Source organism: Silurus aristotelis (genome assembly GCF_946808225.1).
Source record: "Silurus aristotelis genome assembly, chromosome: 3".
In the NCBI taxonomy this organism is placed as follows: domain Eukaryota; kingdom Metazoa; phylum Chordata; class Actinopteri; order Siluriformes; family Siluridae; genus Silurus; species Silurus aristotelis.
The window spans coordinates 26451883-26474157 of record NC_139576.1 but is presented as its reverse complement, the minus strand read 5'-3'; the positions used below and the strand labels follow the sequence as shown (position 1 = coordinate 26474157).

The 22275-nt window shown below is 36.5% G+C and overlaps 3 protein-coding genes and 1 long non-coding RNA gene across 6 annotated transcripts; 3 read left to right on the top strand and 1 right to left on the bottom strand.

The window, feature by feature from the left end:
- Positions 1-442: 442 nt before the first annotated feature.
- LOC310723174 (uncharacterized protein) lies at positions 443-2565 on the top strand. Of its 2 annotated transcripts, none has more exons than XM_083535919.1 (4): positions 443-515; positions 714-998; positions 1339-1392; positions 1522-2565. In XM_083535919.1, the coding sequence occupies exons 2-4, from the start codon at positions 719-721 to the stop codon at positions 1764-1766; spliced, it is 579 nt and encodes a 192-aa protein (XP_083392045.1). In that variant the 5' UTR covers positions 443-515; positions 714-718; the 3' UTR covers positions 1767-2565. The 2 variants fall into 2 exon arrangements, with proteins under 2 accessions (XP_083392045.1, XP_083392044.1); XM_083535918.1 differs by having other exon boundaries at positions 1336-1392.
- A 4125-nt stretch (positions 2566-6690) lies between these two features.
- Positions 6691-7746, top strand: LOC310722830 (uncharacterized protein). The gene is made up of 6 exons (XM_083535575.1): positions 6691-6735; positions 6900-6996; positions 7086-7148; positions 7245-7347; positions 7434-7536; positions 7671-7746. Exons 1-5 carry the CDS (start codon positions 6731-6733, stop codon positions 7487-7489), a joined length of 324 nt encoding a protein of 107 aa, XP_083391701.1. The 5' UTR covers positions 6691-6730; the 3' UTR covers positions 7490-7536; positions 7671-7746.
- A 1708-nt stretch (positions 7747-9454) lies between these two features.
- On the top strand, positions 9455-10406 carry LOC310723499. Its single transcript, XR_014532704.1, has 2 exons — positions 9455-9627; positions 9735-10406. It is a non-coding gene; the product is annotated as an uncharacterized lncRNA (long non-coding RNA).
- A 2288-nt stretch (positions 10407-12694) lies between these two features.
- On the bottom strand, positions 12695-16280 carry LOC310723171 (death-associated protein-like 1 homolog). 2 transcript variants are annotated; one of them, XM_083535915.1, is made up of 4 exons: positions 16080-16280; positions 13772-13856; positions 13443-13506; positions 12695-13098 (listed from the first exon to the last, which is right to left on the bottom strand). In XM_083535915.1, exons 1-4 carry the CDS (start codon positions 16144-16146, stop codon positions 12982-12984), a joined length of 333 nt encoding a protein of 110 aa, XP_083392041.1. In that variant the 5' UTR covers positions 16147-16280; the 3' UTR covers positions 12695-12981. The 2 variants fall into 2 exon arrangements, 1 of the variants encoding a protein (XP_083392041.1); XR_014532607.1 differs by lacking the exons at positions 13772-13856; positions 16080-16280 and having other exon boundaries at positions 12978-13119; positions 13443-13534.
- Between the last annotated feature and the right edge of the window lie 5995 nt (positions 16281-22275).

The following is a 22275-nucleotide window of genomic DNA, read 5'->3' as shown; positions in this document are numbered from 1 at the left end:
TTTTGATTGGGAAAATTTCATGGGCTATCTCTGCTTAAAGGCAAAACACACAGTAAAACGCATTAGCAAAAGCATCTTCAACTGTCTCTATTCACTGATCTATTTTGGTGTAACTACACATTTTTGTGGCACTACCAGTAAGTTGCAGCCGTAAAGAGAAGAAGAAGAAGAAGAAGAAGAAGAAGAGAAGACGAAGAAGAGACGAAGAAGAAGAAGAAGAGACGAAGAAGAAGAAGAAGAAGAAGAAGAGATGAAGAAGAAGAGAAGAAGAAAAAGAAGAAGAAGAAGAGAAGAAGAGACGAAGAAGAAGAAGAAGAAGAAGAAGAAGAGACGAAGAAGAAGAAGAAGAAGAAGAAGAAGAAGAAGAAGAAGAAGAGACGAAGAAAAAGAATTAGCTGTTTCTAAACAACCACTAGAGGGCGCTTGGTGAACGCTTTTGGCTCTTCCTCTTCCTCTTCTTCTTCTCATTTCTCTTCAATTTCGAAAGTGAAACTTGGCGGGAAAATTTCGACACGGTGAGTTAAAACTAATGAGATATGTTAACTAACAAATTATAGGAATAATATGGTTTACTAAAAAAATGGCTATTTAATGTCCTGAGATTCACAAAACAAGAAATCTACAGTATATCTACAGTCCTAGTCTTTTAATATCAAGTCTGTACAGCAGTATACAGTTTATTTACACATACAGCTCTGTGTGTTTCTATTCAGGAAGAATGGACATAATCATCAGTAAAAAGGTAAAACTTATTGGCTGGTTAGTTGGAGATGATTTGATTCTCCAGTATGTTCATTCCCAAGAGCTGATCACTATGGCTGAATACACGAGGATCAAAAGTACCCAAGATCCCATTAAGAAATCTACTGAACACTTGGACATGATTTTGAGTAAAGGACAATCGTGTTGCATCGCTTTTCTGGAGCTGCTGAAGAAAAACGAGGTGAATGAATCAAGACCTGAGCTCAGGGAGTGGATAGCAAACGTAAATATCTCAGGTAGAGCAGATTAATGTACAGTGTTCTCTATCTCTTTCTCTCTTTGCCTGTCTGTGACTATTTCTTGCTCTGATTCTATATCTGTCTGTCTCACTGTCCATCCATCCATTAATCCATCCATTAATCCATCCATCCATCTATCTATCTATCTATCTATCTATCTATCTATCTATCTATCTATCTATCTATCTATCTATCTATATCTCTCTCTCTCTCTCTCTCTCTCTCTCTCTCTCTCTCTCTCTCTCTCTCTCTCTCTCTCTCTGTCCACCTCTCTGCATTGCTGTCTTGTACATGCTAAAATAAATCCCTTTCTTCATATCTTTTTTATCTCAAGCAGAACAGAAAGAGAACAGTAACACCACTCAAGCTGGCAGTGCGAGTATTATTGCAGGTAACCTCAAAAGCTTTCATGAACTAATATTAAAAGCCACAGTATAAAGAGCTTCAGTACATTACATTTTTTGTTGAATTTCTAATTCCCTCTATAACTTTACTCCTTTTATCTCCCTAAATTCTCCAGATAACGAGGCATTTCTGCTGAAGAATCGGGGTAAACTAATTGATAGGATAAAAACTGTTGATAGAATCGTTGATGACCTTGAAATGAACAGTGAAATGGCAGCAAACGTGCATGCTGAGAAGACAGAGCAGGCCAAGATGAGGAAAGTTCTGGATTACACAAACAGCAAAAAAGCTGCAAAGAGTCTAGTGGATGCTTTGTTTAAACATGCGGGGGATGTCATGGAGGACCTAATCACGGCTTAACTGCTCAGTATAGCACTTAAAACCTTTTCACTGATGAGAAGCGTTAATTACAGACCAAATACCTCACTGCATTATAAATTACAGATCTTTTTTAATGCCAGTATATTTCTCTATTTCCATCATGATTTACAGACGTTCATAATCATTCCAGCATGAGTACAATATAGTCTGGGTTAGATACAGAAACAATAGGTACATAATTTTACAACTCAGGTTTTACAATAATTGTAATGTTTTTTAAACTGTGCTGTGTTTTTTAAATCGACTGTACATGACTGTTTTAAAAATCTTATCGCCATTTTTACAAAAACCTCCAGACTATTTTAAAACTGCACTCAGCAAATCACTCATCTAATGCATATGTGTAACAAGTGTAACAAATCGTGATTAATTTCCAACAGATTTTTACACTATTTAGACTAATTACACTATTTGGTCAAAGGGTTGTGGACACCTAACCATCATACTCATATGTTTTTGTTAAAAATCCTATTCCATAATTAGTCCACCTTTGCTATTATAATGACTTTCGCTCTTTTGCTGAAGCCATCATTTAGATTTTGGAGCATGGATTTGGAGCAGCCATAAAAACAATAGCATGGTCAAAGAGGCATTTGTCTGCTTAAGGTTCATGCAGTCAGGTGCCCACAACCATTTGGCCATAGAATACATTTTATATATAAAGCATTAGCTCCCATATTGAGAATGCATATTTTTTATATAACATTGGCAACATTGTTCGATTAAAATATTCAAAGGAAATAAATGTTAGTGTAACTGTTAATAAAGCAACAAAGATTCTGTGAATATTTGCATATGTGTATTCTATTATTGATGCCCTGGTATTGATGAGTCTAAATCTTAGTGTGACAAAGTTAGAAGACTGAAACAAAAACCAGGTGAACTTGCAAATTCTACGCCATTTTTAGCAAATTATTAGCACTTTTAGTTTTAAATAAATGGGTGCATGTATAAATTATAAATATATGTGAATACTGAGGTTGACCAAATAAAGTAGTTAAATAAAGGAAAATTACTCAAAGTAGTATATTCAAAAGGAGTAGCAAGAGAAATAAATTAGTTTAACCTAGCTGAGACTCGCTGAACAAGCATGTGTATTTTGCAGGCTAAGGCAGTTGCTGTTCTAAATCACTTTCTTGATTTGTTTGTTGACTGGTATTTTGATGTACATAAAGCAAATAGAGAAATACTAGTAGAGGAAGAAATAAGAATGCTTAGCATTCTTATCCCAAATGTTTTTGAGCTTGCTTCTTCATATAGCCTAAAACATAAGTTGGCCATTGGTCATCACTTTATATACTTAATATATCTATCTATCTAATAGGTTGATGGACTGAAAATGGTGTGCAATGAAAAGAAAAAAAAAATGATCTTGTCACCAAATAGATAAGAACTTAAGTCACGAGCCTGGCTTGAAAATGTATGAAGTAAAAGGTACAGATACTTGTGTAAAGAATGTAATGAAAAAAAAAGTAAAAAGTTGTCCAAACAATAAATAGTGAAGTAAAGTACTGATACCAGAAAAATGTACTTAAGTACAGTAACAAAGTATTTGTATTTCATTACTTCCATTCTCAGGATTCAGAAGGTGTCATTCGAAGTTGATTTTGATACTCAAATAAGTTATAATGGTTGTATACATGAATAAGCAGCATATTTCCTAGCAGTATTTTGCCTGGTAGCACTTTCATATGAAGAGACTATTGGGTGAGAGCAGCTCAGTGTAATGTCCAACCTTGCACACAAATGGGATATATATGGGAAATATATATATATATATATATATATATATATATATATATATATATATATATATATATATATATATATATATAAACATATATATATATATATATATATATATATATATATATATATATATATATATATATATATATATATATTTTTTTTTTTTTTTTTTTTTTTTTTTTTTTTTTTTTCCTTAATCAATGGATTATACAAATAGCAGCTCTTCTCCAATTCTAATATCACCTGCAGGTTTAGTGAGGAGACCTCAAAGGTATATGTTTTTTCATTTTTCCTTATTGTATATTTACCTTTTTTTATTGATTGACGTTGTTCAAGTTTCAAGTTTATTTTAATAACGCTTTTCGTTGTCTAGTTGTGCAGCCTGTAATGCAAAATATACTGGTTTTTTTACAATACTAATTCCAATAATGTTGTTGTTGTTGTTTTGTTTTTCCACACTCATTTGTTTGTTTGTTTGCTTATTAATTCATTCATCCATTAATTAATTTATTCTTTCTGTAAAAAAAATAAAATAAAAAAGGTTGGAGAACACTCTATTGTGGGAAGTGGAATTTTCCGAGTTATCCTGAAGTATCAACAACAGAACCAGTGGTAACGTACCATTTAACATGGCTTAACACTTTCACAATGTCGGTGTGTTTTTCAATTCGTATATACCTTATATCGCCCAATACCACAGAAACTGCACTTTGCATTTAGTTGATCTTCTGAACATTATTAATGTAAGAATTCACTATTAAGAGCACTGGGAATTACATTAAACAGCAGAAAACAGAATTTGACCATGATAAACCCAAACATGGTCATCATGGAATATGGTCATGCCATCAGGGGACTTTGTCAGGCACATAATGTTTATTATAGGGACAGCGCATGTAGGACGTTTTGGAGGACAAGGTGAGGGAGGCAAGATTGAGATTGTTTGGACACGTGCCGAGGAGGGACACGGGGTATATCGGTAGGAGAATGCTGATGATGGAGCCACCAGGAAGGAGGAAGAGGAAGGCCAAGGAGGAGGTTTATGGATGTGGTGAGGGAAGACATGCAGGTGGTTGGTGTCAAAGAGGCAGATGTAGGAACAGGGGGTTATGGAGATGGATGATCACCCCTGATGGGAGAAGTCTAAAAAAGAATAATGTGGCTGATCCTAGACCTGACCAACCGAAGCAAGCCCAGATCAAAACCCTGCCCTCACAAGCAGGAACAGTAAACATTAGGCATAATGAGTGCATCACTTCAGCATTAACAGGGGAAATCTGGAATCAGACCACATGACCATTTTCCATTTTTCCAGAGTTCAATCTTTAAGCTGAAGCATTAAGCATATTCTAATTAAAACCCTGCAGTAGAAACTCTGCAGAACAAACTGGCACTGCAGCAGGATGTGAAACTTGACAGGTGTTTATATCTTAGTTTTATATTTACAGCACAAAATCTTGGGACATGGAAAAAAAACCCCACAAAATGTAATATAAATATATGCTGAATGACTCTGCATGGTAAGCTGTCTATGATACAATATTATTAATATATTAATATATTTATATTATTATTATTATTATGATACTATAGATCGGTTTGGAGTGGAGTGGCGTGCCCTTTATCCCTTTATAAAAGCGTGTTTTGCAAGTTTGGTTTCTTTATTTGTTCATAACAAAGGGCTTTGTATCGTTTTTGCACTTGTGCATCGTTTTAAAATTGCACTAGGGCTGAAGCTATCGATTATTTTAGTAATCGAGTAATCGTTAAGTACTTTAGTTCTTTATTAAAGAGCAAAATTAAATATAGAGAAAATAAGACGCGTCTCTTAAAATGAACGTTATTTGTTTTCTTTTAAGAAAAAATTAAATTTTATTGCTGAAATTGCATTTGTATGTGTGAAAACGAAAACCATTTAGTGCATTTATTTGCTATTACATCAAAATGTAAATGAAAATATTTGTCTAGTTTCGAATTTTCTTCCCTAATTTAGACTGTATTTCTCACAATTCAGACTTTGTTTCTCGTAAGCATAAAACATTTCTGGTGCATCCACCAATAATCATGTTTAAACAAGTCCTTCACCTACTTCATCTGTCTTCTTCCGAGCTGATTGTGAGACAGGGTTTTCTCCAGGGATCAGAGGCTCAGTTTAGGGGTGACGCTGCCCAATTAGCTAAAAAAAAAAAGGTCGGAATTGTGAGAAATAAAGTCGGAATTGGCAAAATGTTTGTCTTTAATGTAGCGGAAATGGGCTTCCATATGAAACTTTTCCTCGCTCGTCACTGTTTTCTCCTCGTTTAACAATTTTTTTTATTCTGCAGCATCTTCTGGTTTTCCTGTTCGGACGGCTCCAGAGTTGTAGAATACCAGGAAAAGTCAGGGATAATGCTGTGAGGGGAAAAACAGTGCTCCGTTTGTAGTTCAGTGGACTGCCTCGGGTAATTTTTGTATTAGAATTACCAGATACATTTGTTTGTACACCGTTACAATAAAATCTACTGTAACTATAAAATATTAGAGACATTAATTTCCCCAAAACCCACAAAATGTCCTGGCAAGTCTCGGAACACTTCCCCCATGCTACACCCTGGACACTTGATTTGAAACTTTGGAAGTGAGGATGGATGGAGAAGAATAATGTGTACAATTTCAACCCTGTAAAAACTAAAAAAAAATAATAACGTATTTTTTAAATGTTCCATCGTTTTCCAAAAAAATATCGAGGACCGTCAACATGCAAACGTTGACAAATCACGAGGTCCGTAACCTCTATCCTGAACGAGAACCCTGTGTTCATCCTCGCAGGCCGGGTAGGATGTTGTATCTTACACACACTCACAAACACAAACAAACACAAACAAACAAACATTCACACACAAACACACATACACATAGCAGCTTAAAATTGAGAAAATGTTGAATGAACTCATAGTTTGTGGAGGAAGTTGAGGAGGAAGTGAGGCACAAAGTTTTTAATGTAATGTATTATTTAAGACACATAAAAAAAAAAATAAAAAAAAAAAACAAGGAGAAGAACAATTAATCCATAAAGTGTTTAACATTTATATGACTCAGGTTCTTACTCTGTAGCATTACTGATTAAGGGTTTCTTCACAGGGGATTTCTCTGTCCTTCACAGTGACAACAGCTACCTGTGTGATCGGGGCAGTGTAACTTTTCCTGGTCCTTTGATGAGGTAAGGCCTTCTGTCTCCTCTCATATAAAACACACAAGAGCTCAATTTGAAATATACATAGAATTTCAGCAGTAGCATGAAGGTGGGAGTGTATGTGCAGCAATCCACGTCCATCTGTTTCAGCAATACGTTGCAGATGCAGGACCTAGTCTGTTTATCCAGAGGAAAACTCAGGAGTGTTTACAACAAGTGGATGAACCTGGTCAAAAAGAAGCCTATTTCTTCTGGGAAATAATGGAGCTCTTTTGCAATAAAAATGGGGTAATGTTAATGATGTGTCATAAATTATTGGGAACAAAAGTATCCAGTATTTCTATTAAATTACAGTGTATTTGATGTTTGTTTTACAGAATTTTATGCTGGCTGAAGTCGCCCTACTTCTCTTCAAAGGCTATAGCTTTCTCAGGGAAAGGGTATCGAAAGCTAGCTTATTACAACACACCAGTTTTAATAGAGTTTGTACTGTACTTTTATGTTTTTGTCAACTAATGTGACCATTCCTGTGACAGCTTGCCAGGGTTAAGAACCAGGATGGCTGGTGTCCTCTGGCACAACTTTTATGCGCTGCTGAACCACAATACGAGCGCTTGGTTGAAATGGGAAAAAAGCTTGGTATGAATCAGTGACCATATTTCTCTGGTCCTTTCTGAACTGTTTCATGTACCCTGATGCTCACATGTTTGGTCTTTTATCTGTAGACTCTGAAAGGCAGACCTATGCAGCACATCTCTGCTACTTGTTGGCGCTGAAGTAACTGTCATCAAGTCAGGGGTCAAGTTTTGAACTAATTGGATGTAAAAGGTATTTTGTGTGTGTGTGTGTGTGTGTGTGTGTGTGTGTGTGTGTGTGTGTGTGTGTGTGTGTGTGTGTGTGTGTGTGTGTGTATGATTATTCTTACCTTGCTTACTACTGAAACATGTTTTTCTTTGTACCAGTTTGCCAGTCAGTCAGCCAGCCATGAGGGAAGCTATTGAGAGAACTGAAGTGTACGAATATGTGTGCTCCCTGACCTCAGGGCTCGCCCAGTCACCCTTTCAGGTTGGAATTTCTTTTTCTTTTTTTTTTATCTGTCAGGTTTGTGAATGTGTGAACCATCCTACTGAAAATAATTACATATATCTTAGATCTACAAGTGCTATCACGCTAGCAAACTAGCCGAGTGTGGATTTTATGATAAGGCATTTGCATACTGTGAGACCATCGCTTCCGCAATTGCCACCTTCTCTTCTGAAATCGCAAAGACCACCCTGGAAAGGACTATTGAGGTAAATACAATTATCAACATTTGCAAAATGGGTTCAAGATTTTAAATGCTAAGCATTTGCTTTATCACCAGTTTACTTCCTCTGTCTGTCTTGTAGCTGTATGAGAGACTACTCCAAGGGAAAGGAGAAGAACCTGAGTGGCTGAAAAATCTTCATCAGCTGTACACAGACCAAATGTTTAGGCCTGACTCAGAATGTGGCTTTATGAGTGGTGAGATGCTCGCGCTCCAGTTTCCTCGTGTGGAACGACGTATTAGCCCACAGGGTATGCTAGAATCCACCATTTGCACAAAAGAAAATCATTTCAGAATCACAATTTTTTTTATTTTATTCTTTCAAGTCTGCTAGTTTTCTCATTTTAAATTTGGCCAAAAAATTCTTATTAGCTAATTTATATATTTCACCCAAGTTAATAGTCATATTTGCGTACATTCTACATTAGTTTTTGGGTAAGAAATGATAACGATGCATGTAGCCGCATAGATGGCTTCGGATTGATCATACAGAAGTCATAAATAGTCCTTAGAATTTGCATTAGCAGAGTGTTTAGGCTGCATATTTATTTACTTGAGTAAAAAATAGGTGAACATTATGAATACCGTTTACCTCCTTTCCGATTATTTATTTTTATTTATTTATATATTTGTCTTTCTTTTTTTTATATTAAGACTGTGTTGTATCTTTAGATTTTAACAAGCACACCTCATTCACTACTGCAAGAAAAGATAAGTGCGTGAGGCCCTTTTATTCTTATTTTAATTAGATGATCATCTGTCTGTTTAACAGATGAGTTTGATTCACGGTACATTCCAGGAGAGCTGTTGGGGAGAGGAGGCTTTGGATCCGTCCGTGCAGGAGTACGCAAGGCAGATGGTAAACAGGTGATATGACTGCACATCTAGAGTTATTTGCAATAATCATTGCAATCCATTACAATTTATAGACCTTATTAGATTATTTTTATTATAATGTTATTTTTTTATATATACACAAACAGGTAGCCATTAAATATGTGGGCAAAGGTCAGAATGATAAATTTATCACCATGGTAAGTAAATATACTGTACTTTTGAGATACTACAGAGATATCATTAGAATGACAATGCTATAGTAGCCACTTTATAGATAAACAGAGCTTATAATGATGTGTGCCTTAACTTGTTACTAATAAAGTAATCAGAAACGCGTAATCATGTTACAGCTTCATATTTTATCCCCGATTACCCACTATAGATGTAGTAGTTACTTTAAACCCAAGCTTACTATGCCTGTTACAATTTCAGCCTGGAAAGACACACAGCCTTCCTCTAGAGGTGGCATTAATGGAAATGGTGTCCAAGCCATTTCACTGTAAGAACGTGCTGGAGCTCATCGAGTGGTTTGACATGGCCTCTTGTTGGACATTTTTGTGAAGATTCCTGATGGTGCTAATTCTTACTTTTTCACTAAGGAACTTGGGCTTTCTGCCCTCCTAAGTGGATATGTGAGGGACAGTATTTGGGTCGTCCTGCTACAGTCTGTAGTCTGGGTATACTCCTGTTTAACATGGTGTGCAGAGACTTGCCCTTGCATACAGAGAATGATAACGTTTATCAGAACCTGCACTTGGTTTCTGATCTGTCTGGAGGTAAGAAACTGCAAAAGTGTATAAAACCCCCCAAATGAATAGAATTTTAGATTTAATCAGATCTAAATGTCTGATTTCTTTAAATGATGTCATCCCTGCACATACAGGTTGCCATTATCTGATATGGTGGTGTCTGGAACAAGACCCTTTTTTTCGTCCGACCTTCGAGGAAATTCTCAGTCATGAATGGTTTATAGGGCTTCCGAAGGTGATACAGTACAAAGAGAATTAGTCCTGTTTTTAATAAGTTCAGAATAATCTAAGTTTTGTGGGTCGTACTGGAGCAGTATTGAGCTTTAAAAAAGAGGTTGTACCTATGTAATTAGGAGGGCAAGCAAAGGCGCATAGAAATGCTAGAGTGGTTGTATATTTCATTATTATTTATTAGGGGGCAGAGCACCAACAATGTACAGACATCCTTTAAATGATGTATGTTTTGCATTTTATGATAGTATATGTTTGCCATGTTCTAGTTGTGCAGGAATATTTCAAATGTTTTTGATTTTATAAATTTGTGAATTCTCAAACTGAAAGTTTTGCTTCCTATTCAACACCTTTAGTCCAATAATCATAAAATCTGGAAGCAACCATCAGGAGATGAATTTTTCTCCCTCCAAAAAAATCACATTTTACTGCCAACACAAAAAAAGCAAAGACTCCTTCATCCTTAAGACATTGATGAGCTCGGAACTTGGTTACAAAGGACTTTGAGAGTGAGACTGAGACTCGTGTGTTGTATGGTAAATACAAGTGCCCTAATAAAGTTGCCATATCAGCAATTATTAGTTTTACATTGTTATACAATGTTTTTATCCATTTATTATTAGTGTTAGGATTACTATTATCTGGAGCCAAATGATTGCATAATGAATTTACTGATTCATGTGTTTAACTGATAAAAATTTGCACCACACATTTACATCAAAGTATATAATATTTTTAAATATTATTATTGGCCAAAAATGATGTTTTGGAAATTGGTGTCTGAATTAAATCCAAATTACTACTCTTTCACTATTATTTAAAAAAAGTTAACTTTCAGAATTCATTTTTGACTACTCTACAATTTTACATTTTGACCAGTAGATGGCGACAGAGATATATAACATACCACCTTCACAAACGTTTTTAATCTGGAGGAAATACATCTATTAATATAGATTCTTCCATCCCTCAGAAATGCCTGATTCAGGCAAAGGCTCAATTCAGAGCGTAGGAAACACGCAAAAAACTGAATGGGACAAAGTCAACTGTCCGAGAACATAAGGTGGATGACTGCAGGGCTCTCAAGCTCTGTTAGGGGAGGAGTCATCAATTATTAGCAAAAATTTTACTTATTGTTTATAGTTGACTAGCACACATAGAAATAATAAAAAACAGTAAATCTGACGAAAGACCGTTTCATCCAAATAAAATGTTTGTCCGATTGTATTTCAATAATACAAATGTATCAACCAATTATGTAGTCCCAAATTAGTTAACTGAACAACAGTGATCAATGTACACACTGATGGGGGGGGGGGGAGAGAGAGAGAGAGAGAGAGAGAGAGAGAGAGAGAGAGAGAGAGAGAGAGAGAGAGAGAGAGAGAGACATTCATCATATGTTTTGTGTTTGTTGCTCATTTTGATGCCAGGGGTAAGAAGCTCCTAATAATATATTCTTCTTCCCTCTCTTCTCTTTTTCCCCTCATCTACTGTCTGCTCCATGGTCTCTTCTTTCTCCTCCTACTGTCTCCTTTGCTGCCTCCTCCTTTGATCTGGCAATCTTTTTAGGGGACTGGTACTTTGGTGCCCAGAATAGAAGAACAGTCTTGCATTTAACAGAAGGATGTGATAATGAGTGCATTGTATAAAGCATTACTATAACGATAGTAGGCCGCTTTAAGATATGCAAGTCTTAACATACCTGAGGAGAGTATTACAGAGGAATTAGAAATAAAATAATGATCATCTCCATGCCTCTTAGTTTTAAGGAAAGCTCAGCAGAGATTCTCTCTCTCTCTCTCTCTCTCTCTCTCTCTCTCTCTCTCATCCATTCAATAATTAGGTGTGAGCATGTGAACACGTTAAATGCATAAGACTTGAGAGCCCTGTGTCTGCTTCGGCAAAGGCCGGGAACAATTGGCATGAGATGGTAACACCATGGATGGTTCACCATTCTATCTTAGTGCAGTGGAAATTTTAATTTTCTTAGATTAGAAACAGGTTCGGTGGGAATTGGAAACCTGTGCTCAAATGGTTTGTATCCGTTATACCGGGTTACACACAAGTCATGTCTAATATTACATTTATTTTGTGATCTAAACAACAGGCCTTAATTGACCGCTAACACGTATCACATGAACACCTCGCTCTCTTCCCACACATATAAAAAAAAATAATCATTCTGGCACATTATAGCATGTTTGACATCATACTTGGAGCTACCCATCCACATGCAAGGTTGCAGAGATTAGGAATAGAGGACATTGCATGTTACTGAAGTGTCATTGGTTTCAAGCTCAATTCACACATTCAGATGGAATCCCATAGTGCTTCTTTCGGCTGCTCCGATTAGGGGTCGCCAAAGCGGATCAGCCGTCTCCATACCTCCTGTCCTGTACATCAGCCTCTTTTAACCCAACTCCCTGCAGGTCCTCCCTAACCACATCCATGGCCTCCCTTTTTTCCTCCTTCCTGGTGGCTCCATCTTCAGCATTCTCCTACTGATATACCCCATGTCCCTCCTCTGCACATGTCCAAACCATCCCAATCGCACCCCCCCTTAAGCATGTCTCCAAAACAGATCCCTTTAGTGCATTGAGCTGTACAATACAATGGCTGGTTGAAAGCCAGAATATTTCATACAGCCAGCTGAGTAAATGTAAAGTCTTCATTTCCTAGTGTACTTTAAATGGCATGTCTGGGCCACTCTCCAAATCTGACCCAAACCCTCTCCACCCTCCAAGTACCCAATGTGAGGTGTCCATTTCTGAGGAAAAAACAGCTTTTAGATTAGAATATGACTACACTATTCTAGGTAAAACATAGGGAAAGTTGGAAAATAAATAAATAAAAAAAAAAACACTTTGTATTAATGCAATACGTATTTATTCAAGAAGTAAACATGAGCTCATGCATTCTTTTCTGCAGGGTAATCAGCCTGCCAGCTGCATTTCATGCAGTACAAAACAGTTATGCTTTTCACAAAGCTGTGAAAACAGAAAATCCTTTAAGAGGTTAGAAGTTAACAAGAAGTCAATATGAAAATTTGAGTCAGGTCCTCAATGTGTACCCTTCTGCTCAAGCGCGTGCACACCAACTTCCTGTTTATTTTGCAGACATCCTGGTTCTTCAGCTGTTAACAGTTTTGGCTCAACACTTGCGGGGCTGTTGGATCAAGAACGAGCGCTGCATGTGCAGTTTCTCTACACCGGGTCTGACTTTCCCATGCCGCACTGAAACCGGAGTCTCGGGGAAATCATGGCCCAACTGCAAGTCGGAAAAAAAATTCTATAATAATAAAAATTGTTTAAGAAATGAAGTGTTTATCAGTAAGAAATCCAATATTTTTTTTGGGTCAAAATCTAAATCACTAAATCTATAGCAATTTTTGGTCACATTTAACATGATCACACAATGTACAAATTACAATTACAAATTAAGATGGGGGGGGGGGGTTTTAAGGAGGATAATTGGGATTTATTGTTAAATGACTAAGCAATACAATATGCAATTTTTTTTTTTTTTTTTATTACATTTAAAGTTGCATTCTAGCCTTCATAAAGTATTGACATGGAATGTTCATAATGTAGAATGGGTAAACACGAACATACTTTCTCTAGGGGCCCTGCCATTAGAATACCCATTTGCTGCATCCGGGAGAAGGTGGTCAGAGACCTGCAACATACCACACATACAAGTGGTGAGGAAATGCAGAAAACAAATTTTAAACATGACCAAGAATGCATGCATGGCCAATTTTACATGGGCTATTAATCAGTACGTCATCTTGTACAGTTTCAGTTCCCACCCAACACTATTAATAATCACCGTTTATACTGCACCAGCAAGCATCTTTGTACGGATTTCTTTTAGAAAATTTCTTACATTTCTCACAATAGTAAAGCTGCTGGATTGTAAAAAGATTAATTTAGCTTTATACCTGGGTTTATCTTTCTTGCTCTCCTTCTCTGGGGTTCCATTATCCTCACTGTTTTTCTTAACTAGTCGTTTTCCTCCTGCTTTTACTGCAAAAGAAATAAACATGTTGGTTATTCCAAGCAGTCAGAAAAGGGCAATTTTATGCATCAGATCAATTTTTTCCCCTCACTTGCCACACGCTATAAAATTGACAAAACACACAAACCATGTTTGACTCGACACCAGTGTTCATAGTAAGTGCTGTAGAAACGTGCCACATTGCTGGTAATGCTGCATCGACTAGATCAAACAAGGTTTGTTTGCTATTGTGCTTAAATAATTGTCTGCTAGCTTTAAAACTCAAAACAAAGAAGAGAACTGCTGAAATTGTGGAATAAACGTTAAAAAAAAGAAATCGATTTGTTCAGCCCATGCATGATCAAATTCTCAGTTCCTGGCTTGCAGTGAAATGAGAGCTACGGACTGTGAACAGAAACATTTTGCACATTTACACTTAATCTGTAGGATCAAAAATAAATCAGTCTTCTATTGTTGTCGAAAAATTAGCAAGCGTTCACCCTGAATCTAAGCCAAGACCTTATTATTTGAAGCACATCTATCCCAAAAAATAAATAAATAAATAAAGTGTGTACATAATAAAACCAGTGTCTAAACCAGATTGGTGACTCCATAAACCCCTAGGGCTCTAAAGCTGGCACAATAACACCAGTTAAATCTCTTCCTCCGATTAACTGTTGAAGAGCCGTCTATAGAAATCAATCCAACAAAAAGGCCTACCCTGGTAAATACCAGAATCAGTCAAAAGGTGCCCTCTGTTCTACATCGACTCAGGACTACAGTTTGCTTCTGATCACCATCACTGTACCCCACAACATCATATATCTGCAATAAATGGACATTCGGTGCAACCCAGATGAGGATGGGTTCCCTCTTGAGTCTGGTTCCTCTCAAGGTTTCTTCCTAATACCGTCTCGGGGAGTTTTTCCTTGCGACAGTCGCCACCGGTTTGCTCATCAGGGACAAACTTACTTATAAAGAACATATTCACTTTTAATCACCACATTATCTGTGTAAAGCTGCTTTGAGACAATGTTTATTGTTAAAAGCGCTATAGAAATAAAAATGAATTGAACATGTCAAACCGGATGATTTAACAAAATATACAAAAGAAAATCTGAAAGGTAAAAAACAAAGGGAACCCGAGTCCTGTGATTCAGGTATAAAATAGCACAAATCACAGCAAAACTATTTTGGAGAAATGTGAATGTGGAGTGCTGAGAGACAACTGACCATAAAATATACAACATTTAATGCACAAAATGATTTTTTAATGGTCCATACCAACATAGGAAATAAATAATACTTTCATGATATAAAGAAAATTTCACTGAGGTTGTAGCATTTTTGGATTGAGCTCATTTGGTTAGTTTAGCTTACTTTAGACCGCATTTAAAAACAAAACAAAAAAAATCGGGGAGCAACAGCTTTTTAAACAGTTATTATGGACACTTGCTACAATAATGCTAATCTTGATTAATTTGAAAACGCATTTTCATTGTCCACAATGAGGAAGTGTTTGTCTTAAGATCTTGGGTTCCCATTCAAAACACATGTGCACCTATCTTTTAAAAAAAAAAAAAAAAAAAAGAAAAAAAAAAAAAAAAAAGATAAACACCTGACCAAAATAACACATGACGCATACGGAAGTGTTTTTTTGGAAAACGTGAAACGGTTTTAAAACAGAGAGCTTTCAGATCTATCTACATTAAATCCACCATTTACAGCTGTTCAAGTGCATGAACCAAGAACCTCTGATCACGATCATTAATCAAATCTACCTTCATTTGTCTTTAAAAAAATGAATGAATAATACATTTAAAAAAAAAGATGATTCCTTCAAAACAATAATTATTTATGCTTCAACTTTACTCTGAAGTCTTCATTAAAGCAAAACATTTACCATGTTATGTAACGGGTGTTAGCATAAAGACTCTAAATGCTACATCATTGATTACGTCATCTGGCGACCATTAGCTACTTTCCCCTGAACAGACGGCAACTGTACGATCTGTTGATGAACTGAAGTTGCAGCCATTGTGCAACACTGAAATGTTGTGATCACATGCAATCTCGAATTCACTCCGAATTATATTAACCAGCTATTTGTTGATCTCCTACATGGATCAGAGGGGACAAAAAAATTCTAAATCATTATTATTGCCCTGATTTATCACATATCGTCCTTTTTCCTACTGCTCTTTAAAAGCAATAAAAATACACGTAAACAAACCAAACACCCAAAACAATACCTGCGGGAGGATGTCCACCCTTCAAAGATAAATTGTTCCTCATTCCAGCTTTAGATAGTTGCACCATGTTTTAAGCGTTTCTTCCAGTCCTGCAAACAAATACACACAAATATCCTTCCTCGCCCTGTTTGCTCTGTTTTTATACTCCTGAACGGAACCTAGCGCTGAGCATGCAACAATGTGGAAAGCCTACAGTGCCAAAACAGCCCCAAACGAGTGACATCATCAGGTAAAAAACAACAACAAAGAAAACATTCTAGCAACTCTTAAACTTAGAATTTAAATCCTGAAGGCACCAAATGTGTTTGGTGGTGCTTGAATTTGAATGCATGACTCTTGAGTGAGGGCCTTAAACCTCAATTTTCTAACTGAGATAATCACAAGTCTTTATGAATGAGGGATTTCTTGGGAAGATTCCATTAATTCATGTGTAAACTTGCGGTGTTTTGCTTAACTCTCATGTTATTTTACTGTTTATGATGCCAAAACAACATGCTCATACTGTAAACAGTGCCTGTTCTAAAGGTTACACCTAGTTTATGGGCCATGATCAGGAATGAGGGCCCTTTGTTTTTTAGCAATTCATTCAAAAAAAAATTCTGGTAACCTTTAAAAAAAAAAATCATAGACTGATAAAAAGGACTAGTTTATTTCAGCAATTGAAGATTGCGTAGTTTTTCAATCGTCATTTAGGGTGGATTTTTTTTTTACTTTGAATATTGCACATAGATAAAATTTTTTACAATTATAATCAAAGTGTTTCTGCCTGGTAAGTGTTTTTAGCGATCAAAGAACAAATGTTGCTAATCTTACTACAAGATGTGGCTCTACACGCTGTAGAAAAAAACAGACAGCTATCAACCAGCTACACAAAAACCACAAGTACAAGAACTGCAAAAAAAATGGCCTTTATGTGGGTTTTGATGCTTGTGTTTTCCTTTCACTTCTACATGAGAACACAGTCATTGTGCTTCTATGTTTTGCAGTGCTCTGCTGTGTGAACACAAGATGATCCAATCCAGATTTATCATAGAAATGTGTATTTATTATACATTTTGATATAGTGGACTGTACATAATTAATACACATGCTGCTCTTATAAATAGTTTTATTATAAATGTAAATTAATGTCAATAAATATTTAGGCTAAACGATTTTAATTATAAAGAGTTCACTAAATGGTGTTTCTACACAGACACTCACTTAGTATTTTACAAGAAAAAGCATTTTATTCATAAGTTTTAAAAGTATTTGATTTATATATTATTAGACATTTAAATTGTGATTCCTTTATTTCTACAGAATTCTATTATTATCACATGGATAATACATTATTTAATCACAAACCCAATCATGTATTGTGTAAAATGACTGCTAAGGTGCGTGCGCTGCTAAAATCCAGAGGCTCCGCCTTCAGAGCAGGGAACAAGACGGCCTTAAAGACAGAGAGGGCCAAACTGTCCCGTGCCATCAGAGAGGCGAAGCGCGCACACGCCAAGAGAATCCACGGCCACTTCCAGGATAGCGGAGACACCCGGCGCATGTGGCAGGGCATTCAGGCGGTCATGAACTACAAGACAACATCACCTGCTTGCGAGGTCACCTGCTTGTAACCTCGAACCGGCATAGGACTCGTTCAGCGCCTGTCTTCCAGATGCGTTCGAGTTGCAGAACAACATGGCAGCGAGGAAGACCACCCAACAGACCAGACAACATTCCTGGCAGAGTGCTCAGGGAATGTGCAGAACATCTATCGGATGTCTTCACCGACATCTTCAACATCTCCCTGAGCAGCGCCGTTGTTTCTACATGCCTCAAGACCACGACCATCGTTCCCGTGCCGAAGAAGTCAACAGTCTCCTGCCTCAATGAATATCGTCCCATCGCTCTCACACCCATCGTGATGGAGTGCTTCAAGAGGCTCGTCATGAGGCACATTAAGACCCAGCTTCCACCCCCACTGTACTCCATGCAGTTCATGTATTGTCAAAATCTGGTCCTCACCCACCTGGACAACAAGGACTCATATGTACGAATGCTGTTCTTAGATTTCAGCTCAGCATTCAACTTTAACAGGCTTCTCCCATCAGGGGTTGCTACAGCGGATCAGCCGCATGTTTGATTTGGCACATCTTTTTACGCTGGATACCCTTCCTAACGCAACCCTCCCCATTTATCCAGGCTTGGGACCGGCACTAAGAGTGGCTGGGTCGGTTCCCTGACTGGGGATCGAACCCGGGCCGCAGCGGTGAGAGCGCCGCATCCTAACCACTAGACCACCAGGGACCCATTAGGCTTCTTAATACAGAACTGAAATTAAAATACAGAACTGCATGCAAAAAACAATAGCAGCAGTCAAAAAGATGTGCAAAAACAGCATGTAACAGTTACTAGAACAGTTACATGCTGTTTTTGCACATCTTTTTGACTGCTACTATTGCTTTTTTGCACTAAACACCTTGTTTAAATTTTTTTTTATTACATGTTTGCGCCTGTACTCAGTTCTCTTTTACACACCGCACTGTGTAATATACAGTAGGTTTACTGGCACCACTATATTGTGTTTTGTGTATTTGTCCTACACTGTCTTGTGTTGTCTTGCACTGTTTGCACCAGGTTGCACACGATGCACTTTATGTGGCGAGGACACTTACTAGTCCTTAGCTCTGTGTTTTCTGTTATGTAGCTTTATGTTGTATATGTAGCACCAGGGTTCTGGAGGAACGTTGTTTCATTTCACTGCTTCTTGACGACTTGACTTGACTTGACATTTTCATATTTACACTTGTATATAAACACTTGTATATAAAATGTAATCATATATTTATCTTCCGTAGCTTCTTTATCCTGGTAGATCCATCATGTAAAGAGGGAATACACCCTAGTTGTATGGCATTGTACATGTTTACACCTAGGAGTAATTTAGAGCAGTCAATCTACCTAGCATGTTTTGGAGAGATGGTAGGAAATTAGAAAATCTGGAAGAAACTCATATGGATATGGAAAGAACAGATAACACCTGTACTTCACACGCATATATGCATCTTCCCCTAAATCATTGCCACAAAGGTGGAAGTACAATTATAAATGATGTCTTTTTTTGCTGTAGCATTACCGTTTTCATTTGTGGTAATTAATAGGCCCAAACCTGTTCCGACATTGGTTCACTTCAGTGACCTCCATATTAATAGTCATGGTTTTGGAAAGGGATTTTCAGCAAGTACATCTGGTTGTTATGGTAGGGTGTCCACATACTTTTGGTCATATTGTTCACTAAGTTCTTACACTTTGTATACATACATTGGACATGCTTTTTCTGAACTATTTATTGATTTTGTCAGTAAAATAGCTAGTATTAGACTAATTAATTAGCAAAATCAGTTGATCTGCACAAAAACCACATTGCAGGAACTGTAGTACTGAGCTGAGGTGAAAGTTTACACAGACAGTCCACAGTCAGGATTATGGGCCTGAATTATGTTTCTCATCAGCCATTGCACCTCCACATTCCAAGTCACATTCTACACAGGTCATTAACAACAGTTAAATTTTTTACTAAACTAGTGTCACTATTTATGTTCTTTTAGTCCACAGTTTTGGTTAGTGTTTGCGTAGTGCTTGTTTCCTTGACAGGTTACACACATTTTGTTTCTTTGAATACCGTTGTATTCACTTGCACTTAATATAAAGTAAATAGCTACACTTGCATCTGTTTATCTTCATATTACATAACACTTGGTTGGTACATTTATCTTGGGAGCCTTAAATATGTATCTTTCACCTGATCCTGGGGATGCAGTGTATATGGACAATTAAGCTACATAATTAGACAAAATCTTTAAGGTACTCTATATGAGCCTTTCTTGTTCAAAGGTGCACGTGCAAAAGAAATGATCGCCTTTTTTTCTGAAAGTGTATCATATCACACATTAATGTAGCACTGAGTTTTTTAGCTATACTGTAAGCTCAGTGTGTATACCATCCAATTCCATCTGGCTTTAATAATGCGATTTTGTGTCCCATTAGGATCTGAGAAGGAGCGCCTAAAGTTCTATAAAGATTTATGTTTCCTTATTTAATTGCAATTCTGTATGATTGTGTTTCATGAAAATTTCTCTAGGTGAGAAAAGACAGAGATTTGTGGAAACAAATCATATCTTTAAATATTTACATAAAAGAGTGCAGCTGCAAGAACCGTCTGATTTCCAGTCAAATAGGATTTTTATTTTTTTATTAATAATAATTCATTACATTATAATTGTATCAAATTTTATATAGCATCTGCATCGAATTATTTCCTTCTCTTTGACGCCACATGTATGATGAGGAAATATCTGTAACTGGCAAGAGTGATAAAACAAAACGGACATTTTTCCTCTTATGTTAACATTACGTTTATATCTTCCCAAGCCCATAACATTCTTTTAAATTAGTTAAAGCAAAGAATAAGAAATGATATAATAATTTTGGCATTACATTTGTTTTTGTTGCAAAAACAATTAACAAACTGTAAACTGTGTATGGGCAATGTGAAAGAATCATTGTCTGAGAACCTTTTGTGTTCTTGATAAGGCTGGCGTTTCAAGGCATCAGTAGTGTTTTAGGTTTCTGGATAATTTGTTGCAGCTTTAGAAGTGGTTCATGTTGCTGTTCTAACTCCTACTGAGCATTAATCACATACTGCAATATCTTTATATAAGCTTGGCTGTATTAAACCTCTGTAAGGGTTTTAAACAATACTGCACTAAGCATAAAGACAAACAATATATACATGCCTTTATACATACATATTTTATGAAAGGCATGAAGTAAAAAGGCTGCAGGACTAAAATTTATTTTAAAAAATCAATGAAGACATATATGCTAAATAATGACACGGTAAACAAGCAACAAGGTTTGGTTACTCAGGGGACAAAACACAATAAGAAGAAACACTGGCTGGGCAATGCATCTTTATTCTATTGTTTTCATGTTGTTGTTTTTTTAAGTACAAAGCAATATCTTCAAATAAATAACTAATATTGAAACTGTAAACTCTAAAAATGCATACCTTGTGGTTTCCATTATTTGTATTTGAAGAGGACATGAGATAATCATGAATATACAAATGAGAAAACATTGGAGTTTGTGCAATTGTAAGAATTAATTTGTATCATACACAAATTCAGAAATATATAAATGTTAATTCTATTAACGGATTACAGATTAGTTGCATGTACCCCTGACCCCTGACAGGACAGGTGTATTCTTTCCACCTTTTCCATGCTTCCATGATCTTCATCATACATTTAATTGGCTCTTTCTCTAGTTTCATCATCTGTTCCTCCTTTAATGGTTTGCTGACCTTCCATAAATATTTACACTGATAATGCAGACTTTGAACAAAAGCACTTTACAACACAGTCACAGTCTCTGCAACTAAGAATAAAGAACACAATTTCAGGAACCCTGCTCTTCTAAAACTCCCTGTTGTTGAAAGAATGGTTTTCCACAGCTCTATTATTGTAGTTTCTATTAAATCCATGCTTTGCACACTTAAATATTCATCCCAATAAATTCATGTATAATGTGTATAAAAGCAGCAACCACAGATTTGATATTATTGTCCATGACAATCATTTGAAAATTTACATGGGAAACTGTATGCCCAAAGTACTCCAGCAGGTGGCATACAGAATGTGTGCAGTTATGGGGGAAATGGGCAATATTTGTGAGGGAACTAATGACTAAATGACTATGTACCAAAACTAACCAAAAACGTACCACATGGGGGCGCCCTTGCTAATATTACTGTTATGTGTGTGACTGGGAAGTATATACAGTACACACATAAACACATACACACATTTTAAACTTTTAAACTAAACGAGCCTCTGTGGAATAAATCCTACACGCACACACACAAACACACACACACACACACACACACACACACACACAAATGAGAGGTTTAAAGCAGAGACAAATTTTGAACTGGAAAAAAAGAAGTATGAAAGGTTTTTTTTTTTTCCAAATCAGTATGTTGTGACAGCAACACTCTCTCTACACCTGCAAACAACTCCAAGACCAATGATATCTGTCAGTGCTACACAGAATGAAACCAAATGTACCTCATCTAACAGACACTGAGAAATTACAGATCATTTCATGACGGAGACACACTGCTGCCACTTCTATATTTGTCTCACCATGTCAC

Bases quoted from the DNA above. Each gene is read 5' to 3' on its own strand.
- LOC310722830 (XM_083535575.1), top strand. The intron at 7,149-7,244 runs GTATCGAAAGCT...TTCCTGTGACAG, and splicing joins ATAGCTTTCTCAGGGAAAGG to CTTGCCAGGGTTAAGAACCA. The intron at 7,348-7,433 runs GTATGAATCAGT...TTTTATCTGTAG, and splicing joins TGAAATGGGAAAAAAGCTTG to ACTCTGAAAGGCAGACCTAT.
- LOC310723174 (XM_083535918.1), top strand. From the start codon at position 719: ATGGACATAATCATCAGTAAAAAGGTAAAACTTATTGGCTGGTTAGTT. The intron at 999-1,335 runs GTAGAGCAGATT...TTTTATCTCAAG, and splicing joins AGCAAACGTAAATATCTCAG to CAGAACAGAAAGAGAACAGT. The intron at 1,393-1,521 runs GTAACCTCAAAA...TAAATTCTCCAG, and splicing joins CAGTGCGAGTATTATTGCAG to ATAACGAGGCATTTCTGCTG.
- LOC310723171 (XM_083535915.1), bottom strand. From the start codon at position 16,146: ATGGTGCAACTATCTAAAGCTGGAATGAGGAACAATTTATCTTTGAAG. The intron at 13,857-16,079 runs GTATTGTTTTGG...TTTCTTTTGCAG, and splicing joins GGGTGGACATCCTCCCGCAG to TAAAAGCAGGAGGAAAACGA. The intron at 13,099-13,442 runs GTATGTTCGTGT...TCCGACTTGCAG, and splicing joins TGGCAGGGCCCCTAGAGAAA to TTGGGCCATGATTTCCCCGA.